The sequence below is a fragment of the Chrysemys picta genome, chromosome 9, assembly GCF_011386835.1.
Source record: "Chrysemys picta bellii isolate R12L10 chromosome 9, ASM1138683v2, whole genome shotgun sequence".
In the NCBI taxonomy this organism is placed as follows: domain Eukaryota; kingdom Metazoa; phylum Chordata; order Testudines; family Emydidae; genus Chrysemys; species Chrysemys picta.
This window is the reverse complement of record NC_088799.1, coordinates 77,107,527-77,126,784: the sequence shown is the minus strand read 5'-3', so window position 1 is coordinate 77,126,784 and position 19,258 is coordinate 77,107,527. Positions and strand designations below refer to the sequence as shown.

General features: G+C 39.9%; 1 protein-coding gene across 1 annotated transcript in view; it reads left to right on the top strand.

Annotated features, from left to right (window-relative positions):
* Window positions 1–13,785, top strand: part of LOC101943342 (sodium/hydrogen exchanger 2-like) — a 62,933-nt gene extending 49,148 nt beyond the window's left edge. Inside the window, exons 11-13 of the mRNA XM_005284572.4 lie at window positions 1,935–2,001; window positions 9,804–9,936; window positions 10,793–13,785. Coding sequence (XP_005284629.1) covers window positions 1,935–2,001; window positions 9,804–9,936; window positions 10,793–10,817 — 225 coding nt within the window. The 3' untranslated portion in view covers window positions 10,818–13,785. The remainder of the gene's footprint in view (window positions 1–1,934; window positions 2,002–9,803; window positions 9,937–10,792) is intronic.
* Window positions 13,786–19,258: the final 5,473 nt, after the last annotated feature.

The following is a 19,258-nucleotide window of genomic DNA, read 5'->3' as shown; positions in this document are numbered from 1 at the left end:
GCACCTTTTTTCAGGAAAAAATAAAAGGCAGATGCATTTAAAAGTTATTACTCATTAGAGCTGGATAAAAAACAGGTGAATGATTTAATGATAATTTTCAAAGGTGTCTATTTCACAGGGTTCGAAATTGACCCAGTTTCTGTTTTGTTTTCTGATTTTTTAAAAAAAATATTTTTATGACAATAGTATTTAAAATCATTTTCAAAAAATTTCATTTACCAAAAGCCCAGTTTTCAATAACAAAATGTGGATTTCAGTAAACAAAAATGTCTGTAGAGATTTCATTAAAAATTTTTGGAAACATTTTGGTTAAAATATCATGGAAATTTTCATGTAAAATGTCAGTAATGTTGACATGTTTTTTGTAAAGGCCATTTTCCCCCTTGCAAAACACTTTTCATGCAAAAAGTTTTTACCAGCTTTGTTTTTTAATTCGAGTAGTTCTACAGTAACAGCTAATGAGCCAGGCCCCATTGTGCTGGTCACTCTACTTATACTGCACACATATATATATAAGAGTCCCTGCCCTGGAGAGCTTACAGTCTAAATAGGTCAGTCAGATGAAGAAAGGAAATGTAACTACCCCATTTTCACAGGTGAGGAACGGAGGCACAGAGAGATTAACTGATTTACCCGAGGTTACAAAGGACATCTGTGGCAGAGCTAAGAATTTAACCCAGATTTCTTGAGGGCTAGTTCAGAGGCTTAACCCCAAGACCATCCTTCTTCTCAAAAAAGTTCAATTTCAGGTCTTAGTTTCCCCCTCTCTCAGGGGACAGAATCATTGAAGAGGGCTGACCATTCAGGGATAAGGTTTCCTATTACAGTTTGCTGTAGATATTTATCACAATGCACGCGCTATATTACTGTGCATGTTTTGGGCTTCTTTGTACTACACATCTGGGATATGATCCAACCCAAAATCTCATAGGTGTTGTGGTTTCAGAGCCTTAGTACAACAGCTAATTATTATTCAGCACCCAGAAAACACTTGCACCTGTAGCCCTGGAAATTTGCACTCGCTCTTCCCTCTGTTCTTTTGCCAACACACATATAGTCCCCTCTCTCCTTTAAATGGCTTATTTGGAGCTGCCTGTAAGGCATGGCCATAAATTACATATTGCCTTTAGTAATTGTGTCAGAGGGACTGTATGGAGCATGCTCTGAGAGTCCTTGGATGCCCTTGGGGATGGCTTTCCAGGGAGCTAGGCCACTGCTGTTCAACCCTGGAAGCCATTGTTACTAAAATAGTCAACAAAACTGCAAACAATGGATTGAGGGCATCAGGTCCCCTGGTTAAAGGGAAAAAAGAAAGGAAACAAAACAGAAAACTGGTCTGGGAGGTGGCCAGAAGTGATTTGGCAGCATGGGTTTCTGGACCTACAAGCCAAATCATAGCTGCATAAAGGACTTATTTCCTGTTAAAACAATACCAAAGAATTCTAGCTGCATTGTGCTAATAGAAATTCCTGAGGAGTGCAGATTAGTGCTGAAGCAAAAGGGGAGAGCACTCATTAGCATGAGCTCGCTACCTAGCAAGCTTTCCACTGGCTACTTGGCATAAAGCCAGGGAATAAATGTATGTGGCCTTGCCAAGTTTCTGTTCAGTTACTTGGCTGGGTCCTCATCGCTCCAGATCTGCTGCTTTCAGATCGTATCTGCTAAATCGCTCCCTGAGAGTTCAGACCACTTTCATCAACATGAAACAAATAAGTGTTGGTAAACATTTCCTCCCAGAAATCTATGCTGGGTATTTAATCTATTTTTAGAAGCGTTTATTTTTGTTTTTCTTGTATTCTCTTGGCAAAATTAAAACAAATGGAAACAGAGTGCATGGGGATCGTGAATGGCTTGTGTATGAAATATGAGTGTCATTTATAGACTTACAGGCTATCTCCATAAAAGTCCTAACCTACTTTCTTTCATAATCACAGAAGGATGACTCCTATTCTGCACATCATGGATCTGACACAAAGCCTAAACTGCACCGGTCCTTAACTGGTAAGTGGGAAATCATATGAGTGACCATGCTGATGTTTTCCCCTATGGTATATTCAAGAAGAATAAATTGTGTTACATCAACGATTCATTAGTTGGGTTGTTGGGAGCATTGGGGGCAACATTTTCATTTTTGCGCACTCTCTTTTCCCTGAGGAACTGATTGCACTTAATAAAGTGGGTGGGCAGCTATTTTACACAAACATAGTCAGTTATTAATGCATTGAAATGAGGCTGTCAGTCAATCGCCTACCCAATTTGTATGTGCCAATCTGGGTTTTTCACAGGTAAATTAGGAACATGCCCACTTTTTTGGTCACAGTCTGAAGCATACACAAACAGAAATGAGGGCTGTATATATAGTAAATATAGTAAATATGTATAGTAAAATAGTCCTACTGTGCAGAGATTGGAAAATAAAATATGCAGCCTTAGAATGTGCACTACCAGCTAAAATACACCGACACCAGATATCTAGCTTTCCACTGTCTCTGAATTATAGGAGAGGGGTTTGAGGATAAAGATGGGGCAACACTGCTTCTGATATCCACAGCTAGGGCGGATATGAAAGGGTGGGACATCACGTATTCACTCACAGCTAAGTGTTCAGGTAGTACCTACTGCTGTTTGTATTGTCCCCTCCATTGTGGGGCAAAAGTCTACAGGCAAGGAGTGAGAATGTGACCTGGCCCGAGTGAAGAACAGTAGGTGAACAAAAGCCTCTTCTGCGAATCTGTAGGAGAATAACATTAAGACTTGGATTTGGAAAGTTACTGGGAACCCAAGTTTTGAATGTGGGCATCAAAATGAGATTCCCAGTCCTTGTGCAGGGATTCTCAGATCAGTACCTAGGCACTTAAATGTCAATGAATGAACATGCTAAGTAAGAGAGAAGATGTGTCCTTCTGTGACATTTAACCAGTGATATGAGGGATGCTGAAGTCACCTATTATTATCATTTTATTCAATTTTCTTGCCTTTTTATCTTCCTCAGCATTGTGTACTCAATGTCCTTTTCATAACCAGAGGATGGTAGGATATCACCTCGCTAGTATGCTTGTATTCTGTTACACAGCTTTCCCCCTCATTCATTACTTATGGGTCAATACCCTCATCTACGGATGTCGGAGACAGTCCAGGGCTATCGTTGGAGGCTCCAGGATTAAGCTCTGCCCTCAAGCCCAGGCCACCAGGTTTTCTGCCTCTGGTGGTAGAACCAATTGCTGGCTCAGTTTCTCCCAAACATTTTGTTTTAAAACCTCTATTTGTAATTGTTTTTGTGCAGTTATGACTTATAATCTTCTTCCTCCTCCTCTTCCTCCCCTCATGGATCAGGTAAAGAGCAGCATGGTGGCATCTTGGATTTACTGCTGCAGCACCTTCCTGTCTGAATTCTCTGCCCCAACTCAGGCATGGAAGAGTTGTCCTGCAAACAGCTGGCTTAAGTCTACATGGTGTCCCAATGATGCCTCCTTTCAGAACCTCATAAGATCCAGATGAGGATGTCTGATTTAACCAAATATTAAACTGAAATGTTTATATAAAAACAAAGAAATTCTATAAATGTGGGGAGCCTAAGGTTGGTGCAGCCATGGTCCCCTTTCCCCCAATGAAAGACACAGTCAGACCTTCAGAAGGCGATTTCCTTTCAAAATACCCCATAGACCAGTGGTGGGCAACCTGCGGCCCATCAGTATAATCTGATTGCAGGCCGCGAAACATTTTGCTGATGTTGATGGTCCACAGGCACTGCCCCCTGCAGCTCCCAGTGGCCACAGTTCTGTCTTCCCGGCCAATGGGAGCTGCAGGAAGCGGCGGCCAGCACGTCCCTGCCATACACCATAAGAATGATGACACACTGCACAGCAATTTCAAAGCCTCAGCTCTAGAAGCTATTCAGGACAAAGTTTTTCATATATAGATATATATATATAGTAAGGAAAGCCTCCTTCATGGTAAACAAACTGCTTCTCATCTCGGGGTATGATCCTTACTTGGAGTGAGATGTCTCAGGTGCTGCCTTGGTCAAACCAATGACGTGATTTGTGATGAGCAATGGATTCTAAGCTGGTGGCTACAAGGAAGCCACGTTACATGCATGAATAGCCATTGATCATTCTAAACAGGTATCTTGTGCCTCCAAACTTACAGGTGTGGAGCTATAGGAGGAAACATTAGAGAGTTTAGTAGCTGAGATTGCAGAGAGGCCTCAACCCTCATTATCAAAGCTAGCATAGCAATCCATTGGTAGCTGCCAACACCCTGGGTACTACCGAAGGTACTGTCACCTGGTAGAGAGGAAAAATCTGGAGCAGAAGCTTCCAAGGAAACCTAGATGAAATTTCCTCCAATCCTCAGCATTTCAAAGACAAATGGAGTATTTGTGTAAGAGAGCTCACAATTCCTGTACAAGACTCTTCCTTCTGATCTGACCTCTGCAATATCAGTGGCTGTTAGCAGTCACAGCAAGGCACAGGTCACACGCCACACACCTACACCATGCAAAGACAACATGTGGATAAGTACCCTGCCCAGAGAAACAAACTCATTCATAACTGGACAGTTGCTGAAAAGGATTCATAGCCACCAGCTCGTCAAAATCAAGAAAAACTTTTGATATCAATGCAGAGAATAGCTCACCCAGAGGTCAAAACAGACATGGTTCTGGCCATAATTTGACCATAATGGTAAAGATTTGCAGAGATCCATCATTGCATAAGTAATTTCCTGAGGGGTCATCAGTAGCCAATTATCTCCAATGACTAGGATTGCTGGTGCATCTCAAGGAGGTTTCTCAAAATACACCTGCAGAAATTCCTTCTGAGGACACAGAAATATGCACTTGATGCAATCCAAATTTAGGTGCCATTCTCAGGTTGCCTCTGAATTCCACTTTATGGTCAGGTAAGTACAAACAACATGCTGAAAGTGAGCCCAATGTTCACTCTAGATCTTTGTGTATTCACTTTGGAAACTAGCATACTTGGAAGACAAATGTTCAAAATCTCATGGTACACATCATTTTAATTGATTTTGATACCTCTACCAGGGTGTGTCTTAAAGGGAAAAAAAAGCAAACTCCATAAACATGGCCATATGGGATTGGAGAAGTGGTCCTTCAAGTTTGATATTTTTTCGATGACAGTAACCAGTGCCAGCTGCATCAGTAGAATATGCAAGAACTATGAAGTAGGCAATTAAGATACTTGCAGAGGAAGTCTCCTCCTACCTCCCAGTAGAGGTTGTCTTATGATTCAGGCATGAATGTTTATATCCCTTCTAAAATCAGGGAGTAACCAGAGGTCAAAGCTTCTCCATGGCAATAGAAATAATGTCCTGGGTAGAGAAGAATCTCCTGCCTTTCAGGACAGTTCTCATAAAGGATGCAGAAAAATGGAAAGGGGAGAGTTTAAGTTCTCCTTCTTGTCCTCCACTAGCCTAGAAGACATTTTGTACCTGCAGAAAATACAAGACTTCCTGAAGCAGGAACTCCTTCACTCAAACTGTGAACACCTACACTTAACAACCTGGACATCAGAAGAGAAGTGTAGTTCAGCATGGATTCTCCATTAAGCTCTGATATAGTGAGGTACCCAAACAAAACTCAATCAGGATATTTCATTCATTGATCTGGTCAAATTTACATTTCTGGTGTGAGGGGAAACAGAAAGCTCTTTGGGGGCACGGATTGCATTTTGTTTATGCAGTACCCAGCCCAATGGGGCCTTGACCTCTAGGTGCTATTGTAATACAAATGTAATAATAATCCAAAAGTTCTGGTGATCTCATTCACATTAGAGTTTCTCCAGGAGGCTTGGTTGGAGTCCTACATCTATGCACCTTATAAATGTGAGTACTAGCCACAGTGACATTTTGAAGACAGGTACATTGGATTCTCTATTTGAGTATCAAATGCCAGGTTTAATCAGAGTGACAGATTAGACAAGCCTGTGGCTGGCCTTTCTCATCGCCATTACCTCCAAAAGGCAAGTTTTGGAATTAGTTCCTGTGTCATTACAAGAAGCACTCTGTCTTTGTCATGAGGAAAAAGTTATTCTTATAGCTTCAGAAACTTTTCTGTTGTTCAAGGTAAGTTCTCCCATAATATGGTTCTAACCCTTGGAAGGTTGTGCCATAAATGGGAATTCCTAGAGCTCTGAAGATATATCATATCATACATACCCCAATTGTACTCTGTTCATTTCATGCAATCCAAAATGCCAGAGCCTTAGAGCCTCAAAGTTGCTGCAGGCACGATGTAAAAATCCTACACCAGTTGGCATGTTAGGCACCTGGGAAATTATTCACTGCAGTCCGTAGAGTCACTGCAGGGAACGTGTATGATCCTCATCTAAGGAAGATTTGCAAAGTAAGTTTTTGTTTTTCTGCAGGGGCATCCTTTGGTAAGAAGGTGCTACTGGGTTGGTTCCCACATAATTCCTTAGTTTATAAAACTCTTGCTTTATATGGGGGAAAACTTTTATTCCTACCTATTATTTTGCTATAATAATTTATCTCTGCTTATCCTTTCCCCGCCACCCCACTGTGACTCAGTGCTCGCTACTCCCCATTAGTAATGAATGAGGAAAGAAGCTGTGCAACAGAATGAGAAATTTCTTATCTGATAATTTTCTTTGTTAGCAGCTTCTCTCCAAATTCAACCTATACAGACCAGTACAGACATTGACATTTTTCTCTAAAGGGAGACTTAGACTTATATTGATTTGTCTTAGTGCTAATAATTGGTTGCTGCAGTGTTCCTACAGCTGTGGAAAGACTCTTCTAGTGGCCAGAGCTTAGTCCTGGACTCTCCAGCAACATTAGATCACCTCCAGATTCCATAGGTGGGGGCATTAATCCATTAATAATGAACTCAGAGACACTGCTAACAGAAAGAAAGAAAATATTCAGGTAAGAAACCTGTCATTCTTATGAACTTGGACTTGTCTGCATGTAGATTCACTTGCAGCATGTTGTCTGTGTGGTCCTCTCCACCAGGAATACTATGAAATTGGGTTCTATGAAATATTTTAAAAGCAGTCCTATTCCCCTACCTCTGTGACTTATTGTGTCACCTCTATGACCTAATCTGCCATCTGTACAACGTTAATAATGCATTTATAATGAGTACAGGAAATGCCCAGTCTCAAAGATAGCCTTATCAGTGTCACCCAAGTTAATTGATCCATTACCCTGAAAAAACCCCTCAATATGATAACTAAATTACAGCTCCATTGGGAACACTTTTACTAACACAAAAACTGGAGGTAACACTTCCTGGCAATGGCACAGCTAACTGTGTCATTACTGCAGCTTTCTCCCTTCACAAGAATTTAAAAGAAAAATCCTTATTAGTTATAGTCTTGAATCAGGAAACCATCCCTATTTATAGGGTGACCAGACTGCAAGTGTGAAAAATCGGGACAGGGCATGGGGCGGGGGTAATAGGCGCCTATATAAGACAAAGCCCCAAATATTGGGACTGTCCCTATAAAATCGGGACATCTGGTCACCCTACCTATTCAGCAAAGCACTCATACTTGTGTTTGATTTTAATCACATGCTTAAGTCCTATTGAAATCAGTGGGACTTAAATATATGCTTAAAGTTAAGCAGCTACTTAAGTGCTTTCATGTATTGTTGTTTAATTTTGCTAAGTGCCAACAATGTGCTCTTTACAAGTTACCAATACCAAGACAGTCTGTGTCCTGATGGGCTAGTTTAGAATGCAAACATAGAAAGACCAGAGGCACCTGGCTTTGTGTGTTCTCACAATCACACCTGTAGCCCTCAGGGAGCTGAAACCTTATTTTTCTCACTTTTTGAATGTTTTAATGTTAATGAAGAATCAAAGAAATCTACATTGCTATATAAAGAAGCTCAGGTTCATTCTATCTAGAGGAAATATAAAATAAATCCTTAAGGATGCAGAGAAGCAGTATCCTTTCATGCTTTGAACCACAATGTAATGTTCAGTTCCTAGGCCTACTACAGATACTTTGTGTGAGATATTGAACACTATGAGTTTTCACAGTGCTTAGCACAAAAGTATTTAGCACGAATGTTTCTGTATAATTCTGTGGAAAATTTTGTGTTTATTGACCGCTTCTTCCAGCACAATGAGTGTGTTTCTGTGGGGAGGGGACGGGTCTAGTTTTAGTATATAGAGTATTTCTTGTACAAAATATCTACTGTAAGAATATAAGCAAAATAAGGATATTTCCTTATACTCTTTGCTTCTTTCCTTATCCTACTGTTTTTCTCCCCCTTAATTTAAAATTTTGAAGCAACTTAGTTTACTAAAGCAAGCTGATGGTATGATAGTCATCCACCTTGTAACCAGATGTATTAGCAGTGTGTTCTGGAATGTTGCAAGAGGGGCTGAAAGGAATGCAGTCAGTTGTGTGACATTTGTGAGTCCATAATGTATTCATCAAAATGTTCACTCATTATATCCTGTAGGCATTTTAACTTGTAGTTTATTTTAGTTATCCAAGCAGCATTGTTATTACCCAGAAAAAACGTGGCTGTGGTCTAGTGATCAGAGCAGAGCGGTCGGAGCTAGAATTCCTAGGTTCTGTTCCCATCTCTGTCATTGAGTCAAGTATATGCACAGTAGATCTAGGTCAGGTTCTCAGGACAAATTTTTTGGTGGCCTCAGAATGCAGCCACCAACTCTTGCTGGTGGCCACTTTCACACTTTTCCCTAAAATACTTAATTAACTTTAGGAAAAAAGAAATAAATATGCACATATACACATTCAAATCATTGTAATTTATTTATTGCTAGCTAGTAAGTCTGCTGTGAAAAGTGTTATTAACAAACATACAAGTATCACGTTTCACAGCAGCCTTACTCAGCCCTGGCAAGCCTACGGACAAATTAAGCCCTGGATGGGGATTAAGGGGAGGCAGTGGGGAACTGGAGCCTGAAGCCTCATGGTCAGAGCCCGAAGTCCTCCGGTCTGGGGATGGAGCCTGGGGATAGAGCCCGAAGTTGTGCAGCTGGAGCCTGCCACGCCGCCACCTCAGGACTGAAGCCCAAAGCCTGAGCTCCACTGCCCCTGGGACGTTGGAGAACTCACTGGCTGCCTGCTTCTCTGGTGCTGTACCCCAGGTGTCTCCAGAAGGGGACAGGTTCCGACCCCTGCTGGTGGACCCAGCAACCAACACCAAGGTGGTGCATCCAGGAGCAGCAGAGAGGGGCCGCTACTTTGACCCTCTCCCCTCCCATCACAGCCCAGGAGACTGTGGCTCCAAGAAAAGCCACATGCAGCCACGGTGACTGTATTTGAGAAATGCTGTCATGCAATTGCTGACAGACCTGGAAGAGAATGTAATCCATCCAGTCCATTAGTTGTGCATCTAAGTGCCTATATTAACATGGCTTGTTTTGGAGGTACCCAAAATAAAGTGTTCCTCTGCCATAAGATTTGTAGAGAACATCTGTTTCTTTAAAATGTTATTAAAAATTGCTCATTGGCATGAATGACGGGTCTTACAACACTCTGACTAAGTATTCAGTGGTTACCAGTGGGGACTGACAAAAGAATTACAGTATTTGATTCCGGTTAAATAACATATTTCAAAATTCAAAGCAGCTTTAAGGTTGTATTTTTCCTTCTATCAAAACAGTGCTGCTTGCCTGCTAATTGTTTTTGTAACTAAAAGATAATCATTGTAACTGGATAGTTCAGCCCAGCGTACAGGTAATAATTTAATCTAGCTTTAAATATTTCCTCATTACCATTGACTGACAAATGGAAAAAATTCTCAGCAGAGTCTGTGTTTTCCTCCTCTCACAGTAGGGGATGCAGAAAAAGTACCAGGTACGAAATGCAACCGATCAAAGTCTATGACCTTCAGCTCACCTCTACAGCCTGGCAGCACTGAATTGGTTAATGAAGAAGAAACAGGAAAAGGGTCACATGCAGAAATGTAAGAGTACATGCTTCTGGCCCGGGTCTGACTCTGTTCCCTGGCTGTGTAGAAGAAAATCTGTTCACCTTAGTTTAGAAAGGAGTCAGCAATGTGATGCTGTTGTAAATAAGACTATGTGTATAGTGGGCTGTAATAATAGGTATATTACATATAGAGGATGCAACCTGCTCTGTGTTACTTGGATCTCTGTTAGAACACTGATTTCAGTGCTGGACACCACATTTTTAAAGGGACATAAAGAAACTGCAGAGAATTCAGAGGAGAGCAGCAGCAACGAATGATAAAAGTCAGAGGGAAGCTTAAGAGAAATTAGCATGTTTAGTCTGAAAAAGGCAGAGGGAAAAATGCTGTAACCGCAAGTACAAAAATGGATATTTAAAAAAAGAATAGGGATCAATTATTCTCTGGAGTCAGTGGGGACACAATGAGCAGCAGGGAAGATTTAGATAAAATGTTAAGAAAAACGTTATAGGGAGAGTTTCATTAGGCAGTGGAACAAGCTGGCAAGGGAGGCAGTGGAATCACTATTAGTGGTGAGATGTGGGATTGCACTTCTCACTCATCGGTAATGAGTGGTTCCGGAATAAGGAAATCAGTCCTGGAACATTTGAACACTAGCTGTGTCCTGAGGTCAGGTGCTATGTCTTACTGGACTGGCATGTTTCACAAACACAAAACTATTAAGGGGAATCTAACACAACAGGGTTGAAATTGAACAAAGTTATTCTTACTGTTTTTCTAATGTATTTGGGGCAGGGAGTGAGGGGACTTTACTGTATCAAATGTAATATTTCCTGCAGAAAACCCTGGTTATATTTACTTCTGATATTTTTTAATACAAAATTTGTTGCAGAGAAATATACACAAAGGAGAGATAGAGAGCGAAAGAAGTTTGCTGGACTGAGGTTCTCTTGCCAACAGCCACTGCACGTCTGCTGAGAACAGGCTCAAAAACCTCCTCAAGGAGAAATGAGAACTATCCCAAGTGTTTGTCCATGCCATGAAGCAAACCTGGAGTATTCCCCTGAGAGAAGTCTCCCTCCTCTTCCTTTTTGGTCATGGTAACTGCATGTTAACAGTCTCGGGGTTCCCAGCAATGATTCATAGCACCTGGGAAGCTCCAAATCCTGCATCAGTAACAGGAGAATACCAGCACACAATCACTTACATAGACAGAGCTAGGCTAGCACTGTTTCTGCTGGAGGAAAGGTGGCAAAGCCTCCCTCAGAAGATTTCCGCTCCTGCTGCTGCTATTGGGGCCTAGGGGCAAAGAAAGCCTGAGTGAGGAGGCTCTTCTCAAAAGATTTTTGGAAGAGAGAAGTCCTCAGAGGCTCTGCTAAAAAGTGCTTCTGTCAGGGAAGGAAGGGGGATATCCTCCTCATAGCACAGGAAGAGATTAAAGGGAGAGTTTAAGGGGCAGGGTGTGAAGATAGAGGAAGTAGGAAACCTCGATATTTTGGGCAATGCTTAGAAACTCCAGATATGCATCCAAACCTTGGCGTTTTGCTTTGCCAAATCAAACCAAATCTCCAAATATGTTAGGTTCACCCATCACTAACATCAATCCTTTTCCTTCTCTGCCTATTAATCTGCATAATAGAAGGTATGGGGAGTTTAACAGAACACAAGTAAATAAATAGATCCTTTATGAAAAAAATATAAAGAATGTACCAAAGACCTCAGTCCTCTTTTACATGGCATAATTGGACTTTCACAGTCTTTATCCTCCACGTACAGTAATATTCCACTGGGAAACACTGTACCACCAAACCAGATGCATAATTCATTTTTTAGTTAATCACACCTTACTGATTATAATTATTTTTCAAAGATTTGGGGCCTGTTTCTCATTACACTAAGGCCCTTTCACAGTGATCTGGCAGTGAAAAAGGCTTGAAAGCAGACATAAATAGACTTAATTTACTTCCTTTTTAAGGCCCCTTTTTTACACTGCCTAATTTGTATAAAATGGCCTTAATGCAAATAAAAATCTGATACTTTAGCTTTAATTTAATCAGGATCTGCTCTATATTTTATTTTATATATATGGTGTGTGTATATATAGCTGCAGTATGCAGTTATAGGAGAAAAAGAGGGGGTTAGTGGGTTACAGATTGTTGTATGCAGTTTTAACGGGCAACTCTACCTTGAATGGTCCTTTATAATATGTGCTAACTACTTATGCTAAACAAACTGTTCCACCTTGCATTCTGTTGTGATGCCCTGAAGAAGATCTCTGTGTGGTTCAAAAGCTTGTCTCTCTCACCAACAGAAGTTGGTCCAGTAAAAGATATTACCTCACCCCCCTTGTCTCTCTAATATCCTGGGACTGACATGGCTACAACTACACTGCTTTGTTTATTGACACTAGTAATCATATACATGTGCATGTGAGATGAGAAGAATCAGAAAGCTAACATTTTGAAGGAGGCATATTCATTTACAGCTGATATCTCTGTTTTGATTTTTAATAAATAGTGAGCTCCGACTTATTATTTACCTATAGTTTAATTTTTACATTGTTTAAATTACTGTTTACGTTTTACATGGTATGTATAATTATATAAAGATTTACCAAGGTGGATGTTTTCAGGTTCTTTATCTGGAGAGCAGAAATGCAGAGAATTCGGTGTTTGAGCCAAAAAATGTTGGAACCAAAGAATGGAAACTTTTGGAACCCCTTGGCTAATTGATTGGTATCTGTAGTGGTGACCGTATCATCTTTATGTCTTGTGAGGTACCTAGCACATTTTTGGGTACTGGATAAAAAAAAAAGAATGATTTTTTTCTTTTAAATTATGATTTCCATGTCTTGTCAAATAAATTATCTGTGGTAGTATTATTGGGCAAGAAGCCTATTCAATGGGGTGATTTTTCACCAGTTTTGGATTTCTTTGCAAAGCTGCAATATATGGTTAATAGAACTAATTGGGAATGTTCTGTCGGAATGATTTTCTGACAGAAAATTCAATTTTTGCAAAATTTAAATTTTCTATGGAAGACAATCAATTTTGCCCCCAAAATTTCATTTGCCATCAGGAATATCTAAATAAAATATTTTGTTTTGGGTTGGTTAAGAACATCAGAATGGCCTCACTGATTGAGACCAATGGTCTGTCTAGCCCAATAGCTTGTCTTCCAACAGTAGCCAGTACCAGATGTTTCAGAGGGTGTGAATCTAAGCGCTCCTGTATTCACACCTACACACTTCTGTATTGATGTCTGAAGAAAATATGCCTTGTAATATAATATAAAATGCATGTGTTAACCTTATATGGGAAGTAATGAATTATCGCTGTATAATGTTACTAGAACCTATTTAAGAATACAGACTACCCTAGGTAAAGGTGATAAACGGACAGAGGGATGTGGATGTACCTTAATTTACATATTAGCTGTAAACAAAGCTATCAAAAAACAAGTGGGGGTGTCTTGCGCCTAAACTCGAGAGACAGAGAATTAATATGGCTCCTGCACCCCAGAGAGAGACAGGCGATGGAATCCCCCAGAGGTCTTCCTGACTTTGAGAACAAAGACAATTCTTTGGGAATATAAGGTCCAGAGAGAGACTCCATCTTTAACTTTTGCCTAAGAAGACAAGGAAAACCAGTACCTTGTAGTTCTGTGGAAGGTAATGACCAAGAGACGGTCAGGCATGCTGGACAAAGAATAATTGGTGAGAAAAACCATCTTACTAAGACTGCACCTTGCAAGATTAAGTTTTAGAATTTTAGATTTGTGTTTTCACTTTTATTTGCTTTTGATGATCTCTGCCTTTATTTCCTTTACTTGGCATCACTTATCTTATGTCCTTCTGTTAATAAACTTGTTTTATTTTAATCTAAACCAACCCAATGCTGTGTTTTGAATTGAAGTAATTGTTAACGCCAGTTAATGTGGCAAGCTGCTGGTATTGTCTCTTTAAAGGAGCAAACGAACCTTATTATTTCTCCAGTATTTGCCAACCCCAAATGTTGAAAAATTATGAGTCAGACGCACCAAAAATAATGAGACTGGCTTTAAAATCATTAGATTATGTAAAAATAATAGATTTGATGTTCTATTTGCCTTCTACTTTTGAGCCTATAGAGTGCACTGGGGTCACATTTTGAAGCTTTTTCCACAGCCACGAGGGCTAGAAACTTTTGCAGGATTGGGGTTGTAAAATAGATCTCTGTTGTATTAACATTTCACGTGATCTGCAGAAAAGACAATATTTTATACAGTGCATTTTTTCCCAGTGATTCACTCTGCCCCAAATTTAACCTTCCAGAAAGTATGGAATATTTTTTAAGCTTAAGTATAATAGCTCAGCCAAAGCTTTCATGAAGTATTTTCCAGTTGCTCAGTGGCCCTAGACTTATGACCAATATAAATTCCAGCCTAGAATACACTTGATAATCTTTGCCCGTATCCAGTGTTGGTGGTCTTGAAATCCTACAATTGAGTGGAAAACTGTTAAATGCTTGGGCTTCAGTGCATGGCTAATTAATTCTTTGCAGAGTTTTAGTCCTTTAAAAGTGTTTAAAACATCGATTCACTGTATCATTGAATATTGCACGGTTTTGTGGAAATAAATTGTAACTTCCCTAAGCAGTTCATAGAGTTATTTCTCTTTGGCTTACACAGAAAGTGTAGAGCAGTCTTCTAAATGTTAAGGTCAAAATATTCAAAAGTGGCCACCGATATTGGGTGCCACCCTTCTTGGGTGCACAAGACACCTTACATGACACCCAAAACACTGAAGCACACAATGGCAGTGGTCGCTTTTAAAAGTATGGCTATACATCTTTTTCACACTAATTCCTCTAGGAATTGGGCACAAATTTCATAATTCATAAAGATGTCTCTGAAAGGTGGCTTCTTTTTTTTATTGGCCTCTTGTTCTTTGGAGACAGCATGATTATTACAAGGATGCATAATATTACAACTAGGGCTGTCAATTAATCGCAGTTAACTCACGCGAATAACTAAAAAAATTAATGGAGATTAATCGCAGTTTTAATTGCATTGTTAAACAATAGAATACCAATTGAAATTTATTAAATATTTTTGATGTTTTTCTACATTTTCAAATATATTGATTTCAATTACAAACCAGAATACAATGTGTACACTGTCCACTTCATAGTATTATATTTGATTACAAATATTCGCACTGTAAAAATGATAAACAAAAGAAATAATATTTTTCAATTCACCTCATACAAATACGGTAGTGCAATCTCTTTATCGTGAAAGTTCAACTTACAAATGTAGATTTTTTTGTTACATAACTGCATTCAAAAACAAAGCAATGTAAAACTTTAGAGCCTACAAGTCCACTCAGTCCTATTTCTTGTTCAGCCAGTTGCTAAGACAAACAAGTTTGTTTACATTTATGGGAGATAATGCTGCCCACTTCTTATTTACAATGTCACCAGAAAGTGAGAACAGGCATTCGCATGGGACGTTTGTAGCCAGCATTGCAAGGTATTTACATACCAGATATGTTAAACATTCTTATGTCCCTTCATACTTTGGCCACCATTCCAGAGGACATGCTTCCATGCTGATGCTGCTCATTAAAAAAATAATGTGTTAATTAAATTTGTGATTGAACTCCTTGGGGAAGAATTATATGTCTATGGCTGTTTTACCCGCATTCTGCCTGCATTTCATGTTATAGCAGTCTTGTATGATGACCCATCATCTGTTGTTCGTTTTAAGAACACTTTCACTGCAGATTTGACAAAACGCAAAGAAGGTACCAATGTGAGATTTCTAAAGCTAGCTACAGCACTCAACCCAAGATTTAAGAATCTGAAGTGCCTTCCAAAATCTGAGAGGGATGAGGTGTGGAGCATGCTTTCAGAAGTCTTAAAAGAGCAACACTGTGATGCGGAAACTACAGAACCCAAACCACCAAAAAAGAAAATCAACCTTCTGCTGGTGGCATCTGACTCAGATGATGAAAATGAACATGCGCTGGTCCGCACTGCTTTAGAGTGTTATCAAGCAGAACCCGTCATCAGCATGGACTCATGTCTTCTGGAATGGTGGTTGAAGCATGAAGGGACATATGAATCTTTAGCGCATCTGGCATGTAAATATCTTGCGACGCCGGCTACAACAGTGTCATGAGAACATCTGTTCTCACTTTCATTGTGACATTGTGAACAAGAAGTGGGCAGCATTATCTCCTGCAAATGTAAACAAACTTGTTTGTCTGAGCGATTGGCTGAACAAGAATTAGGACTGAGTGGACTTGTAGGCTCTATGTTTTACATTGTTTTATTTTTGAATGTAGTTTTTTTGTACATAATTCTACATTTGTAAGTTAAACTTTCACGACAAAGAGATTGCACTACAATGTTTGTATTAGGTGAATTGAAAAATACTATTTCTTTTGTTTATTACATTGCAAATATTTGTAATCAAAAATAAATATAAAGTGAGCGCTGTACACTTTGTATTCTGTGTTGTAAGTGAAATCAATATATTTGAAAATGTAGAAAACATCCAAAATATTTAAATAAATGGTGTTCTATTATTGTTTAACAGTGCGGTTAATCGTGGTTCATTTTTAAAATTGCTTGACAGCCCTAATTACAACTTTAACTTCTTCTATCAGCTCCGTAGAGCACTTACCAATAACGAGACAATCTCTTTAATACAGGGATCAGCAACCTTTGGCAGGCGGCTTCACGCAGCCCCCATTGTCTGGAACGGCAAACCTTGCAGCCAGTGGGAGCTGCGATTGGCCAAACCTGTGAATGCTGCAGGTAAACAAACTGTCCCAGCCCATCAGCGGCTTTCCCTGATGGGCCGCATGCCAAAGGTTGCCGATCCCTGCTTTAATATAAGGGAGGAAAATGAATTCACACACCAAAATTATCGTAGCTAATTATGAGTAAATTTATATATATAGAGATGGAGGTTTCAGATATGCCTAAGTGAGTTAGGAACAGAAGTTAATCACAAGTCCCACTGACAGTCAATGAGATTTGTTCTCTTAACTCACTTTGGCACATTTGAAAATCCTACCCTATGTCTATATGAATGCTTGATGTGCCCCTGTTCTGATACAGTCTTTCTAATTATCCCATGGATAAATGAAAACAATTAAAGTCCTAAGCATGAATGATAGGGCATATTTTGAAAACACAAGACTCTCTTGTCTATTAAGATGAATGCTAGGAGTAAACGAGGGTCTGAGGCCTAGCACATAGTTTTGTTGTCTATCAGGTTCAGGATTTTTTCCAGACCGTAATGCTGAAGAATGCATGTATGGGGCATGCTGAGGAGAAAGGGAAGCTAATTAAACGGAGAGACATTCTGACATTCTAAACATAATCCGTATTCTGCCCATTAAGAATTTGGAAAATATTTTGCTGTATGCATAACAGTCTAGCTAGAGCAAGGACTGGGTGCTTACAATACTTTACCTCAAATACACACAGTTTTTCTGCCAAAGAGATTGAGTTTCAATCAGGAAACTTTCCAAATGGAAATGCATTAGCACTTCTTTAAAAAAAGGAACAAGTGCCCATATTGTGCTTTAACTTAAGGATCTTAGATAATTATTTAATGCAATCTGTAAAAAGGATCTTACATCTGCAATGCAAACCCATGTCTTAACTGAGCATTTTAAAACACCCCCAAGGTTTCCAACTCCAGTTATGTTCAACTTTAAGATATAGGTCACCAGTACAAAAGGAAACTGATTTTCCTTGTTATTTAAGACAGGTTTAACGAGTATTACATGTTAGTTAAATGGAAACTGATTTAAATTACATTTATTGAGGATTAATTGATGGATACTTGCCATTTTGCATTTAATTAACCATTTTCTATTCAATCTAAAGAGGTAATCTAGTTGCAATAATTGTTGCCTACAAACTAATCAGGTGATTCTAAGATGAGTATATATTGCTGAGATTCACAACTATGTAAAAGTGTGCATGTGTGTGATGGATGACTAGGAATTGGCAGGAACAGGGTTAATAGTAAAGGAAAGGTTACAGTTGTGTTGCTTAGGTGCAGAATTGCAGGAGTAGCAGGGCTGCCTGCTGTTATGAATTAGATGATCCTTCCCAGCCCTTTATAAGGAGCAGGTGCGGGGAGGGGAGTTGGTTTGCTGGTAGTTGGGACAGGTTCATTTTGGGCCTGAAAAGAAAGGAAGATACAAGCTCCAGTCATTTCTCTACATTCTTTCTTCAAAGCAGACTCATGCTTTGGCTGTCCAGAGCCTTACTGCGCTCTCAGTAGAGAACTTAGCTGTAGGAATTTTGCTTGGTTTGATCAGAGATCTAAAACTGGGCTGAAAAGAGCTTTTTCTCATAAACTGAATTCAGCCCTGTGTTCAGATACATGCACGTAATTCTTGTTGAAATGAATGGGAATGTCCTATATGCATCTCAAGGCAGAACAAACACCTTAGTTTAAACTCTGTGGGGAAGCTATTTAGGTTGGCTCCAAAAAGTTCTGATATTATGCATGTTGTTGGGATTGAGAGTGCCTGGTGTGTGGGTCCTAATCCTGTTGGTGCCTCACCTGACTGATCCTAGGACTATATGGGACTAATAATCTTTAGTGAATATGATGTAAGTGGCCCACAAGCATTGCTATCCATGGATGAATGCACTGAGGGAGAGAAATTACACTGAACAGTTATGACTTTTGAAAACAGGGCGACCAAATGTGCAAACAGAGAATCAGTGAGCAAAACAGGTGTAAAAAACCAGACATTGTGGGAATATCTTTTGTGCTGTTCCAGAATCCTCCTCTCCAGCACTGTCAGGACAGCTAACGCTCTACCATGCTACTATTGATTCCCCTAATGGCAGTGGTTCATGTGACCTCATAGGGCATGCAAGGCACATAGCTGATTTTAACTTCTGCAGCAAATTGCAATGTAAATTCGGTGGGTTTAGGAGGGATCATGTCATGTAGGGTGGTGGGTCCGTGACTCGTTTCCCCTTTGACTGGCATGTTGGGAGGGTGGTGCTGGGAAAGAGCAGGGGACAGCTACCCAGTGCAATGGTCTGAGACATGTCTCACTTCTCCTGAAGCAACTTTCCCAGCCTTTCTGTATGTAACATAGGCTCATCTTCCCCTCACCCCCGACCTCCCGAGCTGTGTGCTAGAAGGGATGACTTAAGGCCTTATCTAGTTGCAAAATATTATCATGCATTTGGGGACATCCAATGCTGCTTCTGTGCACTTGCTGATCACATCTTGCTGCCTCTTATGTTAGCGACTCTCACATCATCATACCACGATCAAAAGATGTTCAACCATTTTAGAGACTTGACCAGATATAAAACTAATGTTCACA